Source organism: Dictyostelium discoideum, assembly GCF_000004695.1.
Source record: "Dictyostelium discoideum AX4 chromosome 2 chromosome, whole genome shotgun sequence".
In the NCBI taxonomy this organism is placed as follows: domain Eukaryota; phylum Evosea; class Eumycetozoa; order Dictyosteliales; family Dictyosteliaceae; genus Dictyostelium; species Dictyostelium discoideum.
The window spans coordinates 8,106,391-8,125,435 of record NC_007088.5 but is presented as its reverse complement, the minus strand read 5'-3'; the positions used below and the strand labels follow the sequence as shown (position 1 = coordinate 8,125,435).

The window sequence follows — 19,045 nt, the reverse complement described above, 5'->3', positions numbered from 1 at the left end:
AATAAAAAAGTAATTTTATTTTTTTTAAAATTTTAATAATTTATTGACTTTTATTGATAAATTCTAAAATTGCAGTTGCTTGACTTTTAATTTTGGGGGCATTATCGAATGATGAAGAAGCCCATTGTAAATAACTAAGACCTTTTGGATCAGCAACAAGTTGTCTCCATGTTTTACCTGCATATTTCTTTAATTGTGGTGGTACTACATCATCGATATCAATATCTTCTGAATCATCTTGTTGTTCTGTAATTTTTGATGATGGTGAAGATGAATCATCTTGATGATATGAAATTGTTTCTTGTTGTGGTTGATTTATTGAAGATGATGAATCACTATTATTATTATTATTATTACTACTATTACTATTGTTATTTATTGATGATGATGATGATGAATATGATGAATTTGATGGTACTTGATTAAAATCAGATTCTTTCCATGGATATGGAAGTTGATTTTCTGAACGATTTGAAAGGAACCAAAACAAACGTCTTTCTTTTGTTTTTGAATTTTCACACCATCTCTCTGTGGCATATTCAGATTTCCATTGACGAATGAAAATTGGATCCCAAAGACTTGAGCCAATACCTAAATCTTTACAACAACGAACCAATGCATTGGATTTAGCAGATTCAGTGGCGGTGGCAAATGAAATGAATGAATTTGGAACGTATTGTTGCTCACCAATGGATTCGGCTACATATCTACCTAAACAATAGAGTGCATAAGGTCTAATCAATGTTTTACCCTCGACAACTGGTGGTCCGAATGGTTTTAATGCCCAACCTCCTGGTCCGAATGCTTGATTTAAAATACGTCTATATTTGATCTCTGGTAAATAAATTAAACCATCTGGTTTGATTTCAATATCGTCTGGATTTAAATCTGCTAATAAAGTATCAACAATCTCTTTACTAAATGGTTCTTTTGAAATACCTTGATATTTATCCTCTTGATAAAATTGTGAATCGTTAAATAATACTTTAGTTGGTTCAGTGGTGGATGAGTTATTATTTTCACCAAAATTAACTTTATTTAATCCTTCATTTGAACTTGAGAATTCTCTATTGAATACTCCAACAATTGATTTGTTAAACTTGTTGTTATTGTTATTGTTTTTATTTAAATTTGATAAAACACGTAAACTTGTTGTTGAAATAAATCTTTTCATTGTAATTTGGAAATAAAAAATTTTGAAAAAAAAAAAAAAAAAAAAAAAAAAAAAAAAAAAAAAAAATGGATTAAATTAAAAAAAAAAAAAAATAAAAATAAAAAAAAATAAAAAAAAAAAAAAAAATAAAATAAAAATTAATTTGATTTAAAAAATTAAATAAAATGTTTATAAGAAAAAGTAAAATTAAAAAGTAAAAAAAAAAAAAAAAAAGATTTAAGATAAAAAAAAAAAACAATGTCTATATATACCAAATAAATATCAACTCTTCAAACAAATTAAATATTTTTGTTTAAAAAAGAAGTTTTTTAGGTGGCAGTTCAATTTTATTTTTTTTTTTATTATTTTTTTTTCAAAATAAAAAATTTTATTTTTTTTTATATTTTTTTTTTAATTTTTTTTTTTTTAAATTTTTTTTTTTATATTATTTAGTTTTTTTTTTTTTTTTTTTTTTTTTCAACTTTAAATTTTTATAAATTATATAATATACACTTAAAAAATGTCAGATCCATTTGGTGAAGAAAATGTTGAAATCACAGAAGAATTTGTTGAAGGAGATATCAATGAAAATGATTTAATCGATGGAAATGTAGAATATGTTGATGGTAATGGTATTTCATTTGAAACCACAACATTTGACAACTCAAACAACAACAATAACAATAATAACCATAACAATAATAGCTATAATAGTGGATTCGATGGTGATTTATCCTCAGTTGATGGTGACATGAAACCAAAAGAAACTGCACCAGCAATGAGGTATGTTTTTTAAAACTTAGAAAAAGAGGAAAAAAAAAAAAAAAAATATTTGTTCTTTTATTAATTTTTTTTTTTTTTTTTTTCTCAATTTTGTAAAAACATACAGAGAATATTTGGAAAAACATGAAAAAGAAATGCAAGAAAAGAAAAAGAAATCTGAAGAAAAACGTCAAAAAAAGATTGCAGAAGCTAAACAATCATTAGATAATTTTTATAGTGAACGTGAAGCAAAGAAAAAGACAGCATTAAAAAACAATAGGGATCATAATAAATCATTAGAAACTGATTCAACCAGTGGTAACACTACTCACACTTGGGAATCTGTTGTCTCAATGATCGATTTACAAGCAAAACCAAATCCAGCCAATAAAGATACTTCAAGAATGAGAGAAATTTTAATTCGTTTAAAAAATCAACCAATTGTTTAAAATAAAAAAAAAAAAAAAGAGATTAATTAATAAATAATAATAATAATAATATAATAATAAAAAAAAATTAAAAAATAAAAAATGATTAAAAAAAAAAAAAAAAAATAATAATAATAACAACACATTTTTTAATTAATTTTAGTTGGAATGATATCAATAATAATTTAATTAAAAAAAAAAAAAAAAAAAAATAATAATAACACATTTTTAATTAATTTAAATTGGAATGATATTAATAATAATTTATTAAATAATTAATTATAATTATTATTAAATATGAAATTATTTTTGAGATTCTAATAAAACTGGAGTTCTTACAAAACTAAAACCATCAAAATAAGCTTGTTGAGAAGATGATAAAGTTGGGGAAGTTGAAAAAGAATCTCTTTGATGAGCTTTTAAAGATGCGTGATCGAAATTACTAATATCATCGATACCTTTAGTTGATGGGACGAATGGTGGTGTAATTTCTTTATTTTCAATCTTTCTCCATTGAATTGATTTAAAGAATGGATGTCTTTTAATTTCAATTGCACCATTTGCACCTAATCTTTTAGTTGGATCTTTAGTGAGTAAACCATTAATTAATGAACGAGCAGATGATGAAACGAATTTTGGAAATTTTGCTTTCTCACTAATGATTTTCTCTTGCATTAATGCACGATTCTTATGTTCAAATGGTGGTTTACCAATCATCATATCATACATTAAAATACCAATACTCCACCAATCAACTGCTTTACCACATGTTGCATGTTGAATCATTTCTGGTGCCATATATCTAATAAAAAAAAAAAAAAAAATAAAAAAAAAAAGAAAAAAAAGTTAATATGTTTGTGTTTCTTTTTTTTTTTTTTTTTTATATATTTAAATTTACTTACTCTAAAGTACCAGCAAAACTAAATGTTTCATTATTTGTTTTAACTTCTAATTTTGCAAGACCGAAATCAGTTAGAATGCAATGACCTTGAGAATCTAATAGGATATTTTCAGGTTTTAAATCACGATGAACTATATTTGAGTCATGAAGATGTTCCAATGCTAAAATTAATTCAGCCATGTAGAATCTAACTTGATCTTCGGAGAAGATTGCTTCTTTTTGAAGATGATAAAATAATTGACCGCCATTAACGAAATCCATTACTAAATAAAGTTTCTTTTCATTTTGGAATGCATAATGAAGATTGACAATGAATGGATGTGAAATCTTCTTTAGAATATCTTTTTCAGCTAATGTATTTACTACACTTTTCTTGGCGATGATATGATTCTTTTTAATGACTTTTAGTGCATACACCTTTTGAGTATCGACATGAACCACTTGAAAAACTTTACCAAATCCACCTTTACCAACTAAATGTTTAATTATGAAATTCGATAAATTGATTGAGTTTGAAATTTTAACGATTTCAGTCTCTTGTGCACCGTTACATAATGGTGTAAAATCTTGTACACTATTTGATGGTTTCAATAAAGTTGCTATTGTTATTATTTTTGATTCACTATCTGAAATTGATGATGACTCTTCACCTGATGATAAGGATTCTTCACTTGGTGTTGTAATAGTCGATGATGATGATTCTTCACATTCTGTTGGTGATGTTGAAATTATTGTATTCTTAAAAGTATCCATCATTGATTTAAATGGTGATTCTGTGGATTCTCTTAATTTAATTGGTTGTTTAGTAATTAATAATTTGGTTGGTGAAATTTCTAATTGACTTGGTAAATTACTTGAAATTGTTGTTGTCATTTTTTTTTATTTTTTTTTTTTTTTTTTTATTTTTTTAAAAAATTGGATTTGATAATAAAAGAAGAGAGTATAAATTATAAAATATTGATATTTGTGTTTTTTTTTTTTTTTTTTTTTTTTTATATATATAAATAAATATTTATTTTTATATATATAAAAGATTTTTTCTTTTTTTTTTTTTTTTTTTTTTTTTTAAAGATTAATTTTGTTTCTTTTTTTTTTTTGTTTTGCTGGTGATAATTGTTGGAGTGTGTAGTTACTCCGATTGTTTGAAAAATTGGTAATTAACGGAATTGTTTCTAATATATATACAGTTGTATCAAAGTGTTTTTGTTGATACAACGAAAAGCTATGAGGGTTTGTTGTTGTTTTTTTTTTTTTTTTTTTTAGTTTATTAAACAAAATTTGAATGTAAAATTATTATTTTATTTTATTGTAATAAAATATTATTTATGTGTATTGTGTGTGTGTGTGTGTGTATGTATTTTATTTAATAATAAATAAAAAAAAAACAAAAAAATTTTAATATTGTAAAATATTTTTAAAAAAAAAGTTTAAAATATAAAAAAAATCGTTTTTTTTTTTTTTTTTTTTTTTTGTGATAACTTGGTGGGTTAGAAATTTAAAACCCGTTTCAACTAATCAAAATTTTTCACCTGTTTTTTTTTTTTTTCGCATGATTTTTTTATTTTTTAATTTTTTTGTTTGGAACTTTTTCAACAAAAAAAAAAAAAAAAAAAAAATAAAATGGATAAATAAAAAAAAAAAAAATAAAATAAAATAATAATAATTAATTAACTATTATTTATTTATTTAATTTTTTTTTTTCTTTATTAATAATAAAGGTATTTTTTTTTTTTTGTTATCATAATAATAAAAAAGATGTTTTATTTTTTTTTTTTGTTGAAAATTTAGTAATCCCATCAATTTTGGTGAAAAATAATTTGGCACCAATTCGAAAAAAAACAAAAATAAAAATAAAATTAAAAAAAAAAAAAAAAAAAAAAATTATTGTGTTATCACTGGTTGTTTTTTAAACCAGGATAGGAGGTGGTTCTTTTACATTGATAATGATTTTGAACTTGAAAGTTTTGTATCACCAACAACATCTAATCAAAATTTTGGAGCATTCAATACAAATATAAGTGGTGATTCATTAAATTCTTCATGATAATTTAATTTTAAAAGTAATAAAAATGCTATGAATAATAGTGGCAGTGGTATTGGTTGTTTGGGTGTGAAAAAAAAAAGAAATAATAATAATAATAGCGAAAATTCTTTCACATTTTGTAATGATGTTCTGAATTTGAAAGTTTTGTATCAACATCTAATCAAAATTTATGAGCATCAGTGAATAGTAGTACTCATTTGGTAAATAATAACAATAGAAGCTGTATGAATAATAGTGGTGGCTATTTTAATTCAAATCCACAACAAACATCATCATATAATAGCCATATAAATAATAAGGGGAGCAATTTAGCATCATCATTTAACAACTTAAATATATCAACTTCCTCTTCTTATTGTTCGATGGTATTATTATTATTACAACTTGAAAAAGTCAAATAACTCTTCCTCTTTTTCAAGTTGTAATAATACCATCGATAAACCTCGGAATGTAACACTAACACCAACAAACAAACAAACAACCAGCAACCAAATAGTAATAATAATAGTGAATTTTGTTCATTTGTTCACCATCCACTCAATAGTCTCAAAAGCAAACCATAACATTAATTTAAATCAAGGTGTACATCAACGCAATCTACAACCAACAGTATTAACAATAATAATAATTATAATAATAATAATAATAATAATAATAATAATAATAATAATAATAATAATAATAATAATAACTCCAAAGTTTTTGATTTTAATATCTTTTAAATAAACACTTTTACATTTAAAATAGTATTAATTTTATTTATTTATTTATTTATTTATTTATTTATTTTGAAAAGGGGGTAACAAATTAATATTTTAGCAGAGTCTTTTTTTATTTGAAACTGTAATTACAAATAAACCATTATCACCATTAATATTTCTATCATTTAATATTGTTTGAAAATGTTTATTGTTAATTTTTTTATTGATAACAATTTTAAATTCTTTAATTGATTGTTGTTGTTGTTGTTGCTGCTGTTGTTGAACTTTTGAAATTTTATTTGATAGATTAATAATTTCATTTAAAAGTTCTTCATAAAGTGTTTCATATATTACAATAGTAATAGAATATAGTTGAAAATAATTATAATGCTTAAATAATGATTCAAATATTAATTTTAATTTATTTGGAAATTCCAATGAAAATTTAAAATGTTTGATATTATTACTAAGCATACCACTACCACTAGCACCATTTGAAAAAACATTTTCAATTAAATAATTTATAATATTAAATTGATGTTCTGCAACCTCTTCTTTATTACGTAGGCAATAATTATATAGAAACCTTTCTTTATATACCAATTTTTTAAGAGTTTTATTATTTTTTAATTCTGAAAATGTATCAATACTAATGATATCGTGCATATTATAAATTTTAAAATATTTAAATGTTGATGATGATAAAAGTTGTTTGATACCATCTGAAAATAATTTTTTAACTTGTCTACTGGCTGCACTGTAATTTTCATTATTATAAGATTTGATGCTTTGATTGATACATTCACCTAAATAACATTTATTAAAAATTTTAAAATTTTTAATTGATTTACTTGCCAATAATGATTGAATCATTTTATCCCAATCTTGCATTACATTATCTGTATGTTCAAGTAAATCACCACCCCTACAATGTAATTCCTCAATACCCAATTGTAATAGAATCATTTGATGAAAATGTAATGGAATTGAAAGTGTATGTAAATTTGTAAGTTCATATACATTTTGCAAATCGATTGGTTCTACAAAATCTGAATCTATTCTAATTGACTCGACTTGATTGTTGATTTTATTGTTAAACATTAATGAAAAATCTGCATGAACATTTTTAACACTAGTTGTTCTAAATTTTATATTTTTTGATTTTAAGTATTCCAAAATTCTAAATGTTTTTTCATTATAATCATCTTGAGATCCTTCATAATCAATAGTGTTTAAATAGAGTATTGGTTGGAGATCTTTATAAATACCATATTCATCATCTTCCTTTGGTAATAAATTATAAAAACCTTCTTCAGCATCATTTTCCAATAGAAAATCATAAACAATTAATTCTACAATATTATTATTATTGTTGTTGTTGTTGTTTTTATTTGATGATATATCAAGTAAACCATTCTTTTCAATACCTTTTGCAATTCCACCTTCTAAAAATAAATTTTTAAAAACATCTTTAGTGTAGAAAATTTTTGATATAATCTTTCTATACTTTAAATTACCTTCTGTTTCTAATTTACTGAGTTGTAATAATTTTTCATATGTTAAATCATAAATACATAGTACTTGATTTCTAAAATAATCTTTAATAATTGATTGATTAATTTTGATAATTGAATATTTTTGATTAACTTTCATTTTAAAATATGAATGAGTTAAACAAACATCATAAATTTTATTAAACCTATATAATATAAAATTAATTCTTTTATTAAAATCCTCCTCCTCCTCCTCCTGTAAATCCTCTTCAAATAAATTGAACCATTCCTCTAAAATATTATTTGATATTAAATTTGATATTATTAAATTTGATATTATTTGATACCAATGATTTGATACTAATGATAATTTAATTATTTCATTTATATATAAATAATAGTTTTTAATTATGTATTTATTGTTATTATTATTATTATTATCATAATTTATTTTATTATTATTTGTTAATAAATAATCAATTATTGGTTTTAAAATATCAATGTGTAAATATTTTGGTAAACTTATATCTTTCATGTTTTGAGGTTGTGAAATAAAATTTTGATAAATTAAAAAAAAAAATTTCGTCTTGTCTTTCATGAAACCATTTGACAAAAATACTCTTTTTTTTTTATTATTATGACTATTATATTTTTAATTTGTTTGTAATCGAATAAAAAAGGTCCAACAAATATAAAAAATTGAAAAATTTTTTTTTTTTTTTTTTATATTTCATTTTTATTTTTTTTTTTTTTCCACACCCAAACAACCTTTGTGGGGAAATACTCGATTCCAACATCAAGTAATAGTAATAATTATGTCAACTTTACACCAACTACCAATAATAATAACAATAACTATAACATTAATTTGAATCAAGGGATGCATCAACACAATCTACAACCAACAATAGTATTAATAATAATAATAATAATAATAATAATAATAATAATAATAATAATAATAATAATAATAATAATAATAATAATAATAATAATAATAATAATAATAATAATAATAATAATAACAACTCTAAAGTTTTTGATTTTAATATCTTTTAAATAAACATTTTTACATTTAAATACTATTAATTTTTATTTGTTTATTAATTTATTTATTTATTTTGAAAAGGGGTAAGAAATTAATATTTTAGCAGAGTCTTTTTTTATTTGAAACTGTAATTACAAATAAACCATTATCACCATTAATATTTCTATCATTTAATATTGATTGAAAATGTTTATTGTCACTAAAGTTTTTCTCAATAACAATTTTAAATTCTTTAATTGATTGTTGTTGTTGTTGTTGCTGTTGTTGAACTTTTGAAATTTTATTTGATAAATTAATAATTTCATTTAAAAGTTCTTCATAAAGTGTGTCATATATTACAATAGTAATAGAATATAGTTGAAAATAATTATAATGCTTAAATAATGATTCAAATATTAATTTTAATTTATATGGAAATTCTAATGAAAATTTAAAATGTTTGATATTATTACTAAGCATACTGCCACCACTGGTGCCATTTGAAAAAATATTTTCAATTAAATAATTTATAATATTAAATTGATATTCTGCAACCTCTTCAGATGTAGTAAAGAAGAGCCTATAACCATAATGAAACTTTTCTTTATATACCAATTTTTTAAGAGTTTTATTATTTTTTAATTCTGAAAATGTATCAATACTAATGATATCGTACATATTTGAAAATTTAAAATATTTAAATGTTGATGATGATAAAAGTTGTTTGATACCATTTGAGAATATTTTTTTAACATGTCTACTGGCCGCACTGTAATTTTCATTATTATAAGAGTTGATGCTTTTATTAATACATTCATATGTATAACATTTATTAGAAATTTTAAAATTTTTAATTGATTTACTTGCTAATAATGATCGAATCATTTTATCCCAATCTTGCATTACATTATCTTTATGTTCAAGTAAATCACCACCCCTACAATGTAATTTTCCAATACCCAATTGTAATAGAATCATTTGATGAAAATGTAATGGAATTGAAAGTGTATGTAAATTTGTAAGTTCATATACATTTTGCAAATCGATTGGTTCTACAAAATCTGAATCTATTCTAATTGACTCGACTTGATTGTTGATTTTATTGTTAAACATTAATGAAAAATCTGCATGAACATTCTCATTATAATTTGATCTAAATATTATATTTTTTGATTTTAAGTATTTCAAAATTCTAAATGTTTTTTCATTATAATCATCTTGAGATCCTTCATAATCAATAGTGTTTAAATAGAGTATTGGTTGGGGATCTTTATAAATGTCATATTCATCTTCTTCCTTTGGTAATAAATTATAAAAACCTTCTTCTGCATTATTTTCCAATAGAAAATCATAAACATTTAATTCTACAATATTATTATTATTATTATTGTTGTTGTTGTTGTTGTTGTTGTTGTTGTTGTTGTTGTTGTTGTTGTTGTTGTTGTTGTTGTTGTTGTTGTTGTTGTTGTTGTTGTTGTTGTTTGATGATATATCAAGTAAACCATTCTTTTCAATACCTTTTGCAATTCCACCCTCTAAAAATAAATTTTTAAAACCATCTTTAGAGTAGGGATTTTTTGATATAATCTTTCTATACTTTAAATTACCTTCTGTTTCTAATTTACTGAGTTGTAATAATTTTTCATATGTTAAATCATAAATACATAGTACTTGATTTCTGAAATAATCTTCAATAACTGATTGATTAATTTTGATAATTGAATATTGTTGATTAACTTTCATTTTAAAATTTGATTGAGTTAAATAAACATCATAAATTTTATTAAAATCATATGCTATAAAATTAATTCCTTTATTAACATTCTCCTCCTCTGGTAAATAATCACTATATAAATCGAACCATTCCTCTAAAATATTATTTGATATTAAATTTGATATTATTAAATTTGATATTATTTGATACCAATGATTTGATACTAATGATAATTTAATTATTTCATTTATATATAAATAATAGTTTTTAATTATGTATTTATTGTTATTATTATTATTATTATCATAATTTATTTTATTATTATTTGTTAATAAATAATCAATTATTGGTTTTAAAATATCAATGTGTAAATATTTTGGTAAACTTATATCTTTCATGTTTTGAGATTTGTGAAATGAAATTTTGATGAATAAAAAAAAAAAAAATTTCATTTTGTTTATCAAAAAGATGCGAAAAGAGTCTCTTTTTTTTATTTATTAATTTATTTTTATATTTTTTTTTTTTTTTTTTTTTTTTGGTTCATTTCCCCAAGAAATTTTTGATTTTATTAATAAAATTAAAAAAAAATAAAAAATTTATAATAATTATTATAATAATAAATTAACTATTAGTTATAACATTTTTTTTTTGTTTTGGTGTGTATTTTTTTGTTGTAATTAAAATGAAGATATTTTTTTTTTTTCATTCAAAATTCGGCAGTATGGTGGGCGATATCATTTTTGACGGAATAATTTGGTACCAATTCAAAAAAAAAAAAAACAAAAATAAAAATAAATTAAAAAAAAAAACAAAAAAAAAAATTGTTGTTTTCAAAATATCCCCCTCCTTACCCTGTTTAAAAAAAAAACACCCAGGGATAACAATTTTAATTTTTTTAATTTTTTTTTTTTTTTTTGTTTTGTTTTTTTTTTTTTCGACACCCCAAACAAAAAAAAAAAAATAAAAAATAAAAATTTAATTATACTTTTTTAGGCCTAAAAAGATTTAAATCTATTTATTTTTATTTTTTTATTTTTTTTATTTTTTTTATTTTTAAAATAGAACTTAGGGTGTATATATAAATATATAAATAAAAAATAAAATAAAAAAATAAAATAAAAAAATAAAATAAAAAAAATAAAATAAAAAATTTTAGAAAAAAAACAAAAAAAAAAAAAAAAGACCAATAATAATAAGTAATAAGTAATATAATAATGGTAGCAGGAGAAATAATAAAAGGTGTTGCAGCCGAAATAACAAACGGTTCATCATCATCAGTTGTTCAAAAATATCTTGATTGTGCAAATCAAGTAGCACCAGATCCAGGTAATACAACATGGGTTTTACTTTCAACTATTTTAGTATTAGGTATGATGCCTGCACTCGCATTCTTTGAAGCAGGTCTCTTAAGAAGTAAAAATACACTTTCAATTATCACACAAATTATGTCTGGTATTGTAGTTTTAACTGTCATGTGGCAAGCATTTGGTTATTCATTAACTTTTGGCCCAGATCAAGTATGTATTTATATATATATAATTGTTTTTATATTATTTTATCTAATTTTATTAACTTTTTATATTTTATTTTATTTTAAAATTTATAGAAAGGTATTATTGGTAATTTAGATCATGCATTTTTAATTAATGTTTCATATGACGATTGTTCACCAAATGCACCAAATATTCCAGCAGCAGCTTATGCATTCTTTATGATGATGTTTGCAAATATTACACCATTATTGATGACTGGTGCATTCGCAGAAAGAGTTAAATTCAAAGCATTCATCGCACTCACCGTTGCTTGGGAAATTATTGTTTTCTATCCAGTTGCTCATTGGATTTGGGGTGGTGGTTGGTTACATAAATATTTTGGTGTTTTAGATTTTGCTGGTGGTATTGTTATTCATACAAGTGCTGGTGTTAGTGCTTTAGTTATTGCATTATGTAAGTTATTATTATTTTATAATAAATAAATAAATAAATAAATAAAATAAATAAATATTAATATATTATTTATTATTATTAATTATTTTAGATGTTGGTAGAAGAAAAGATTTTGAAAAATATGGTGGTGAATTCCCACCATCAAATTTACCATTAGCAACAATTGGAGCAGCATTATTATGGATGGGTTGGTTTGGTTTTAATGCAGGTAGTGCATTAGCAGCAGGTAATATTGCAACATCAGCAGTAGCAAGCACACAAATTGGTGGTAGTTTTTCAGCTATTGTTTGGATCATCCTTTCTGCCGCCAAAGGAAAACCAAATACTGTATCGGTTATCAATGGTGTTATTGCAGGTTTAGCAGGTATCACACCAGCATCTGGTTATATCAATAGTCAATATTCAATTGGGTTGGGTATTTGTTTAGGTTTAGCTTCTTACTATTCCGTTGTATTATTAAAACATAAACTTCACATCGATGATGCTTTAGACGTTAGCTCTGTACATGGTTTAACTGGTATTATTGGTTCATTGGCAATTGGTTTCTGTGCTGAACTCTCTGTTAATCCAAATGGTGCAAATGGTGCTTTCTATGGTAATCCAAAATTAATTGGTACTCAATTACTCGGTGTCGTTTCTGTCGCTGTTTGGGCTGCCGCTTGGACTTGGGTCCTCTTAAAGATTATCGATGCCACTATCGGTGTTAAAATCGATGAATCTGAAGAAGAATTAGGTCTCGATCTCGTCGAACATGGTGAATTCGCTTATCATAATATCTCACTTCAAGGTAATGAAAATCATTATTCATCTGTTATTAATAGTCATGATTTTTTTAAATAAATAAATAAATAAATAAATAAATAAATTAAATTATAATAATAAAAAAAAAATAAAAAAAAATAAAGAAAAAATTTTTTAAAAAAAAAAAAAAGAAAGTTTTTGAAAACTTGGAAATTTTCTTTTCCAAATCTTAAATATTTTATTTCCTTCCGTATTTGTAAAAGTGTTTGAAATTAAAATTAAATCTAAATTAGTAGTTTTAATACGCATTTCCATATAAATAATAAATTAAAATATAATATTATTTCTTTTTTTTTACAAGTTTTTTCTTTTTTTATACATGTTTATTTTAATATCACCCTTTTTGTTTTTTGTTTTTGTTTTTGTTTTTGTTTTTTGTTTTTTGTTTTAGTTTTTTTGTTTTTTTTGTTTTTTAATATATCTAAAAGTTAACCACAACATTGATCACTATTATCACTATAATTTGTTGAATTTTGATTATTATGACCATTTATACTGCCTTGAAGATGACCATTATTATAAAATTGTTGATTTTTAAAAATTTGTTGTTGTTGTTGTTGTTGTTGTTGTTGATGTTTTTGTTGTTGTATATGATATTGATATAAGCTTTGATTTTGTTGTTGGAATTGTTTATGAAGTTTTTGTTGTTGTTGAAATTGTTTAAAGTATTCATTATGTTTATTTAATATTAATTTCTTTCCAATCTCTAAAAACATTCCTTCAACACCTTCATTCTCTTTTGCAGAGGTTTCAACATACATTGCATTAATTTCATCTGCATATAATTTTGCTGTCTCACTTTTAACTTGTCTATTTTGTTCTAAATCAATTTTATTTCCACATAATACCATTACTATTATTAATTAATTAATTTTTGAAAAAAAAAAAAAAAAAAAATTATAAAGTATAAATAATTAATATATATATATACATTAATATATATACATTATATATACTTACTAATTTCTTCTTGAATATTTGCTTTTAATTCTTCAACCCATCCTTTAACTATATCAAATGTTTTTTGTTGAGTTATATCAAATACTAAAATTGCAACACATGCACCACGATAATAAAGTGTAGCTAAACTTCGAAATCTATCTTGTCCAGCACTATCCCATATTAGATATTTAATTTTATTTCCTTCTATATTTCTAAAAGTATTTTCACATTATTATGATTATTATTATTTTTTTTTTAAAAATTATTGTGTGTGACAATTGTAAGTAATGAGATTTTTTATTTTTTATTTTTTATTTTTTATTTTTATTTTCAAAACAGTGTTGAGAATATTTATTTATTTATTTATTTATTTATTTATTTATTTATTTATTTATTTATTTATTTATTTACATACATTGTCCGCGTTAAAAAGGATGCTCCTATTGTTGAAGTTAAACGTTTAGGAAATATTCCATCAACATAACGAAGTGATAGAGCAGTTTTCCCAACATCTGAACTACCTAATAATACAACTTTACTCTCCATTGATATTGACAATGGATCCATTTTTTATTATTGTTTTATTAATTTATTATTGTTTGATAAAAAAAAAAAAAAAAAAAAAGCTTTTTTTTTGTTATAAATAATTTATATGATTAATAAAATTCGTTGTGTGTGTGTGTTTATTTTTATTTTTTATTTTTTACAAATTATGATTGACAACAGAAAAAAAGAAAAAATAAAAGACCCCGGGTTATCTGTGTGTTTTTTTTTTCTTTTTTTTTTTTTTTAATTTATTTTTTTATTTTTTTTTGTTTTTTATTTTTTTTATTTTTATTTTTTTATTTTTATTTTTATTTATTTTTTTATTTTTGTTTAATGTGAACTATAAATAGTTGTGCGGTGTAAATATTAAAAATAATTTTTTTTTTTTTAAAATTTTTTATATCAGTTTTATGTGTTTTTTTGATGATGTGTTGGTGGGGATAAAAAAAAAACAATGCTTGATTTTTTTTTTTTTTTTGTTAAGCGTTTTATTAAAAAAAAATAAAAAAAAAAATAAAAATTTTACTGTTTTGAAAAAATAAAATTAAAAAAAAAGAAATTATTTTCAAACCACTGCACTGTTTCATGCCTTTTTATTTTTTTATTTTTTTATTTTTTTTTTTTATTTATTTTTTTATTTTATTTCCTCCTTCTTTTCTATTTTCCAGGTTTTTGACTACTTATTTTGTTGGTAAATTACAAATCAGGTGTTGCAATTTTTTTTTTCTTTTTTTTTTTTTTTTTTTTTTTTGTATGCAAATTTAAATTATCACCCAACCCAATTGGACACAACATCATTTCGAAAACATCATTTTTTACCTATTTTCAATGCATTTTTTGAAGATTGCTTTACAAAATCAACACAAATAAAAAGAGAATAAATATTTATGTGATTTAACCTTTTATGTCAATAAAATAAACAATTTAATTAAAAATTTTTTTTTTTTTTTTTTTTACTTTTATTTGTAATTCTGTTTTTTGTTTTTATTTATTTAAGTTTGCCAATTGTTTTATTTTTGATTTAAATAAATACATCTCAACAAATCTTTTTTTTATAGTAATAACTACAAAAATAATTATTAAGGTTAAAAAAACAATAGGAACCACTATAACAACTGGTAAAAACCAGGATTTTCGATCATTATCACCACCACATTCATCAACGAATTCAGGACTAACCAATACAGAGAAATCAGGATCTAATAAACATTTCTTTGTACAATGAGGTAAATTCATACCAACTGTAATTGAATCATTTGATTTTGATACTAACACAGTTTGCATAAATGTTGATATACCATCACTTTCGATTCTGTCTATAAATCTACCATTTAAAACTTTTGCATCTTTTTTAATTGTCATATAATTTAATGAATTATCTTGATTTGGTGTATTATTGATTTCAATTTGATCATTGTTACAATCATTTTCATTATTTGTTTGAATTTCATTTACACTTGATTTCATTTGTAATTGTAATGTATTTAAATTACTTGAATATTGATAGTTTTCAATTGATACTGTCATTTTAACTGATCCACTTGTTAATTTAAAATTAATACCTGCGAAAGTTGTGTCTCTATCTTTATTAATTTCATCAATTGTATATGTGATATTACATTTATCATTTTGAATTGATTGAATGAATGTGTAAACTGTTTTACTAATATTTGAAATTATTGACCATTTATTTAATAATAGATATTCATTGATTTGATTACCATTGAAATCTATCTCTATTAATTTTGTAATTAAAATTTGATAATTTGTTTGTTGATTTGTAATATTTGTATTACCAGTATTACCATCTATTGTTGTATTTGATCCTGGTAATCCACCACTATTATCGCCACCACCACTTGGATTTGAATATAAACTACAATCATAACCGCTCCATCTTCCAATACAATTACAATATCCAGTTGTTGTATTACAAATGCCATTTGATGTCGATGTACAATGATTTGGACATTGTTTATCATTTGAATAATATTGATAAATATCTTTTGATGTTACATTGATTGAATTTTGAATTACACTAACTGATTTTAAACCTGTACTTGGTGGTGCTTTACAAATAATTTCACTTTTAGATATATTATAAATTGGTATACATTGTTTATTACCAATGAAAACTTGTAGATAAGTATGATTATTACTAAACCAACCATAAATTGAAGCGCTACCACCATTGGTATCACTTGGTGAAACTGCAGATATTGTATGTAATGGAATTGAACAATCAATACCACTCCATTCATAAGGAGAGATTGGACACGAGCAAATACCAGTTTGATTATTACATTGACCAACATTATTACAATCATTTAAACATTCTATATATGGCAAAGAGCAATCACCACCTTGATGGGTTGGATCACATTTACATTTACCAATATCAGATAAACAATATCCATTACCATTACAATCATTATAATTTTCAGTACAATTTAAAATTGTATTTATTACACCTGGATTTAAAGTGAATTGAGTTATTAAATTACCATTTGTAATATATGATATAATATCCTCTAATGATTGATCTATAACATTTGAAAGTGTACATTTAATTTGATAAAAATTTGTATTTGTAACCAAACAATTTTCATTACCAATTGTAATATTAATTATAGAACTATTATATGTAAAGAATGAACCATCTATTACTAAATCAGTTGTACTTGATTGCCAATCTACTAAATTTAATATTGGTGGTATTCCCAATGATAAAGTAAATGTATAGTTTGGGTTAGACTTACTGTATGATAAGTTTAAAGGAAACTTGGGCTCTCCATTGCAAAATAATTTAAATAAACTATTTGGCTCAATCATTGAAATAATCATTGGTGTTCCTACAGAATCAGAGACAGCTGTAAATGGAACCCAACTACCACCTAAATTTTCACCAAATATTAAATATTCATAAAAAACTATTGAACCCTCAATAATTGAAGTATTATTAAAAACTATATTTGGAATGATAATTGCTTAAATACAAATATATATATATATCATAAATGGAATTAGTAAAAAAAAACAAATTAAAATAAAAAAATAAAAAATAAAAAATAAAAAATAAAACACTTACATGGTGAAGAAGGTGTATTTAAATTTATAAAATTATTTCCAATAAAATATCTTTCTAAATTTATTTCTGGTAATCCAAAGAAACATGTAAAACAAGTTGGAATTAAACCTGTCATTGAATTATTTGTAACAATGATTTCCAATTGACAAAATGAATCATCAATTGTACCTGTAATACTATTATTGCTTATATCAATGTGTTTTAATTTTCTATGAATTGTTCTATTGAAACTTGAAGGAAAACCATTGGACATTAAATTACATTTTAATGATAATGTTTCAACATTTGTAAATAATGAAAGATCTAATATTTCAATATTTCCATAAACAAATTCCAATTTTTTAAATGCTTCATTTGATGGTAAAATTATTGGAAATAAACCACCAAATGTAAAATTATTTGGATGAAAAAAATATAATGATTCTAATGATTTTCCTATTAATGATAAATCAATTTTTGAAGATACTGCTAAAAATGGTATTTCAATAAATCTTTTTTTTTTTTTTTTGTCAGGTTTTTTTTTTTTTTTTTTTTTTTTTTTTTTTTATAATTACATACATAGATTTTAAAACTTCAGATCTTAAATTTGAAAATTCTAATGGAAAATATGATAAATTTGAAGATATTAGAGACATATATCTCATTCCTCCAAAAGTTGTAATATTTCCCCATGATGATTGATCGTAATCTAACATTAGATTTAAAGTAATTTCACCTGTAATAAAATTTAATGATGGAACATTTAGAGAATGAATTAAAATAGAACAATCCCAAATTTTTGAACCATCAAGATCATTATCAAATGAAACTAAAAAATATCCTTTAAAAGGTACGAAAGAGGCTATTACACTTTTTTTTTTTTAAATAGGAAAAATAAAAATGATAAAAAAAAAAATTTTATTAGTATTCATTAAAATAATAATAATAATAATTAATTTTAAACTTACATTTTAGTTGTATTTAAATACCAAGAAAATTTAATTATTGTTGGTATATTTTGTATTGACATTGAGTCAAAAATTTTAATAATTGGTGAAATAGTTCCATAAACTAAATCAGTGCCATCAAATGAAAATTCTTTTGCATTTGGAGGATATGAATTATAAAATTTATCTTTATCATAAACAATATTATCAACAGATAAATTAGTCATATTTTTAAAACATGAAAAATCATCAGTTACTGTATATGTGAAATTAGCTTGTCCTACACTTAATTTTGAAATTGAACCTTCATTACAAAATATTTTAACATTTGGTGATAGAAATTCCAATGTACCACAAAATAAATATTCTAAAGATGTTGTATTAATTTTAACTTTATTGATTGATCCCAAATTTGTTAACAAACTCTTTAAACAATCATATTCATTTTTATTTAATGTTTGAGAATTTACTTTTGGATTTGAAAAATTAATTAAAATTAAAATTAAAAATAAATAAAAAAAATTACACCCAGATTTTGAAATTTTTTGAATAAAATTCAACATTTTAATTTGG

General features: G+C 22.1%; 9 protein-coding genes across 9 annotated transcripts; 3 read left to right on the top strand and 6 right to left on the bottom strand.

Annotated features, from left to right (window-relative positions):
* Positions 1-40: 40 nt before the first annotated feature.
* mgm101 (mitochondrial genome maintenance protein) lies at positions 41-1,174 on the bottom strand (the record flags this gene model as incomplete). The annotated part of the gene is made up of 1 exon (XM_637559.1): positions 41-1,174. One exon carries the CDS (start codon positions 1,172-1,174, stop codon positions 41-43), a length of 1,134 nt encoding a protein of 377 aa, XP_642651.1.
* Positions 1,175-1,673: 499 nt separating this feature from the next.
* On the top strand, positions 1,674-2,364 carry clc (clathrin light chain; the record flags this gene model as incomplete). Its single annotated transcript, XM_637558.1, has 2 exons — positions 1,674-1,936; positions 2,043-2,364. 2 exons carry the CDS (start codon positions 1,674-1,676, stop codon positions 2,362-2,364), a joined length of 585 nt encoding a protein of 194 aa, XP_642650.1.
* Positions 2,365-2,646: 282 nt separating this feature from the next.
* DDB_G0277449 (SGK family protein kinase) lies at positions 2,647-4,117 on the bottom strand (the record flags this gene model as incomplete). Its single annotated transcript, XM_637557.1, has 2 exons — positions 2,647-3,145; positions 3,246-4,117. 2 exons carry the CDS (start codon positions 4,115-4,117, stop codon positions 2,647-2,649), a joined length of 1,371 nt encoding a protein of 456 aa, XP_642649.1.
* Positions 4,118-6,103: 1,986 nt separating this feature from the next.
* DDB_G0277447 (hypothetical protein) lies at positions 6,104-8,017 on the bottom strand (the record flags this gene model as incomplete). Its single annotated transcript, XM_637556.1, has 1 exon — positions 6,104-8,017. One exon carries the CDS (start codon positions 8,015-8,017, stop codon positions 6,104-6,106), a length of 1,914 nt encoding a protein of 637 aa, XP_642648.1.
* Positions 8,018-8,119: 102 nt separating this feature from the next.
* Positions 8,120-8,541, top strand: DDB_G0277445 (hypothetical protein; the record flags this gene model as incomplete). The annotated part of the gene is made up of 2 exons (XM_637555.1): positions 8,120-8,145; positions 8,361-8,541. 2 exons carry the CDS (start codon positions 8,120-8,122, stop codon positions 8,539-8,541), a joined length of 207 nt encoding a protein of 68 aa, XP_642647.1.
* An 88-nt stretch (positions 8,542-8,629) lies between these two features.
* On the bottom strand, positions 8,630-10,621 carry DDB_G0277443 (hypothetical protein; the record flags this gene model as incomplete). Its single annotated transcript, XM_637554.1, has 1 exon — positions 8,630-10,621. The coding sequence occupies one exon, from the start codon at positions 10,619-10,621 to the stop codon at positions 8,630-8,632; it is 1,992 nt and encodes a 663-aa protein (XP_642646.1).
* An 816-nt stretch (positions 10,622-11,437) lies between these two features.
* amtA (ammonium transporter) lies at positions 11,438-13,009 on the top strand (the record flags this gene model as incomplete). Its single annotated transcript, XM_637553.1, has 3 exons — positions 11,438-11,740; positions 11,830-12,169; positions 12,261-13,009. 3 exons carry the CDS (start codon positions 11,438-11,440, stop codon positions 13,007-13,009), a joined length of 1,392 nt encoding a protein of 463 aa, XP_642645.1.
* Positions 13,010-13,398: 389 nt separating this feature from the next.
* Positions 13,399-14,479, bottom strand: rabJ (Rab GTPase; the record flags this gene model as incomplete). Its single annotated transcript, XM_637552.1, has 3 exons — positions 13,399-13,823; positions 13,931-14,124; positions 14,328-14,479. 3 exons carry the CDS (start codon positions 14,477-14,479, stop codon positions 13,399-13,401), a joined length of 771 nt encoding a protein of 256 aa, XP_642644.1.
* A 963-nt stretch (positions 14,480-15,442) lies between these two features.
* On the bottom strand, positions 15,443-19,035 carry DDB_G0277557 (hypothetical protein; the record flags this gene model as incomplete). Its single annotated transcript, XM_637551.1, has 4 exons — positions 15,443-17,445; positions 17,547-18,037; positions 18,105-18,395; positions 18,494-19,035. The coding sequence occupies 4 exons, from the start codon at positions 19,033-19,035 to the stop codon at positions 15,443-15,445; spliced, it is 3,327 nt and encodes a 1,108-aa protein (XP_642643.1).
* Between the last annotated feature and the right edge of the window lie 10 nt (positions 19,036-19,045).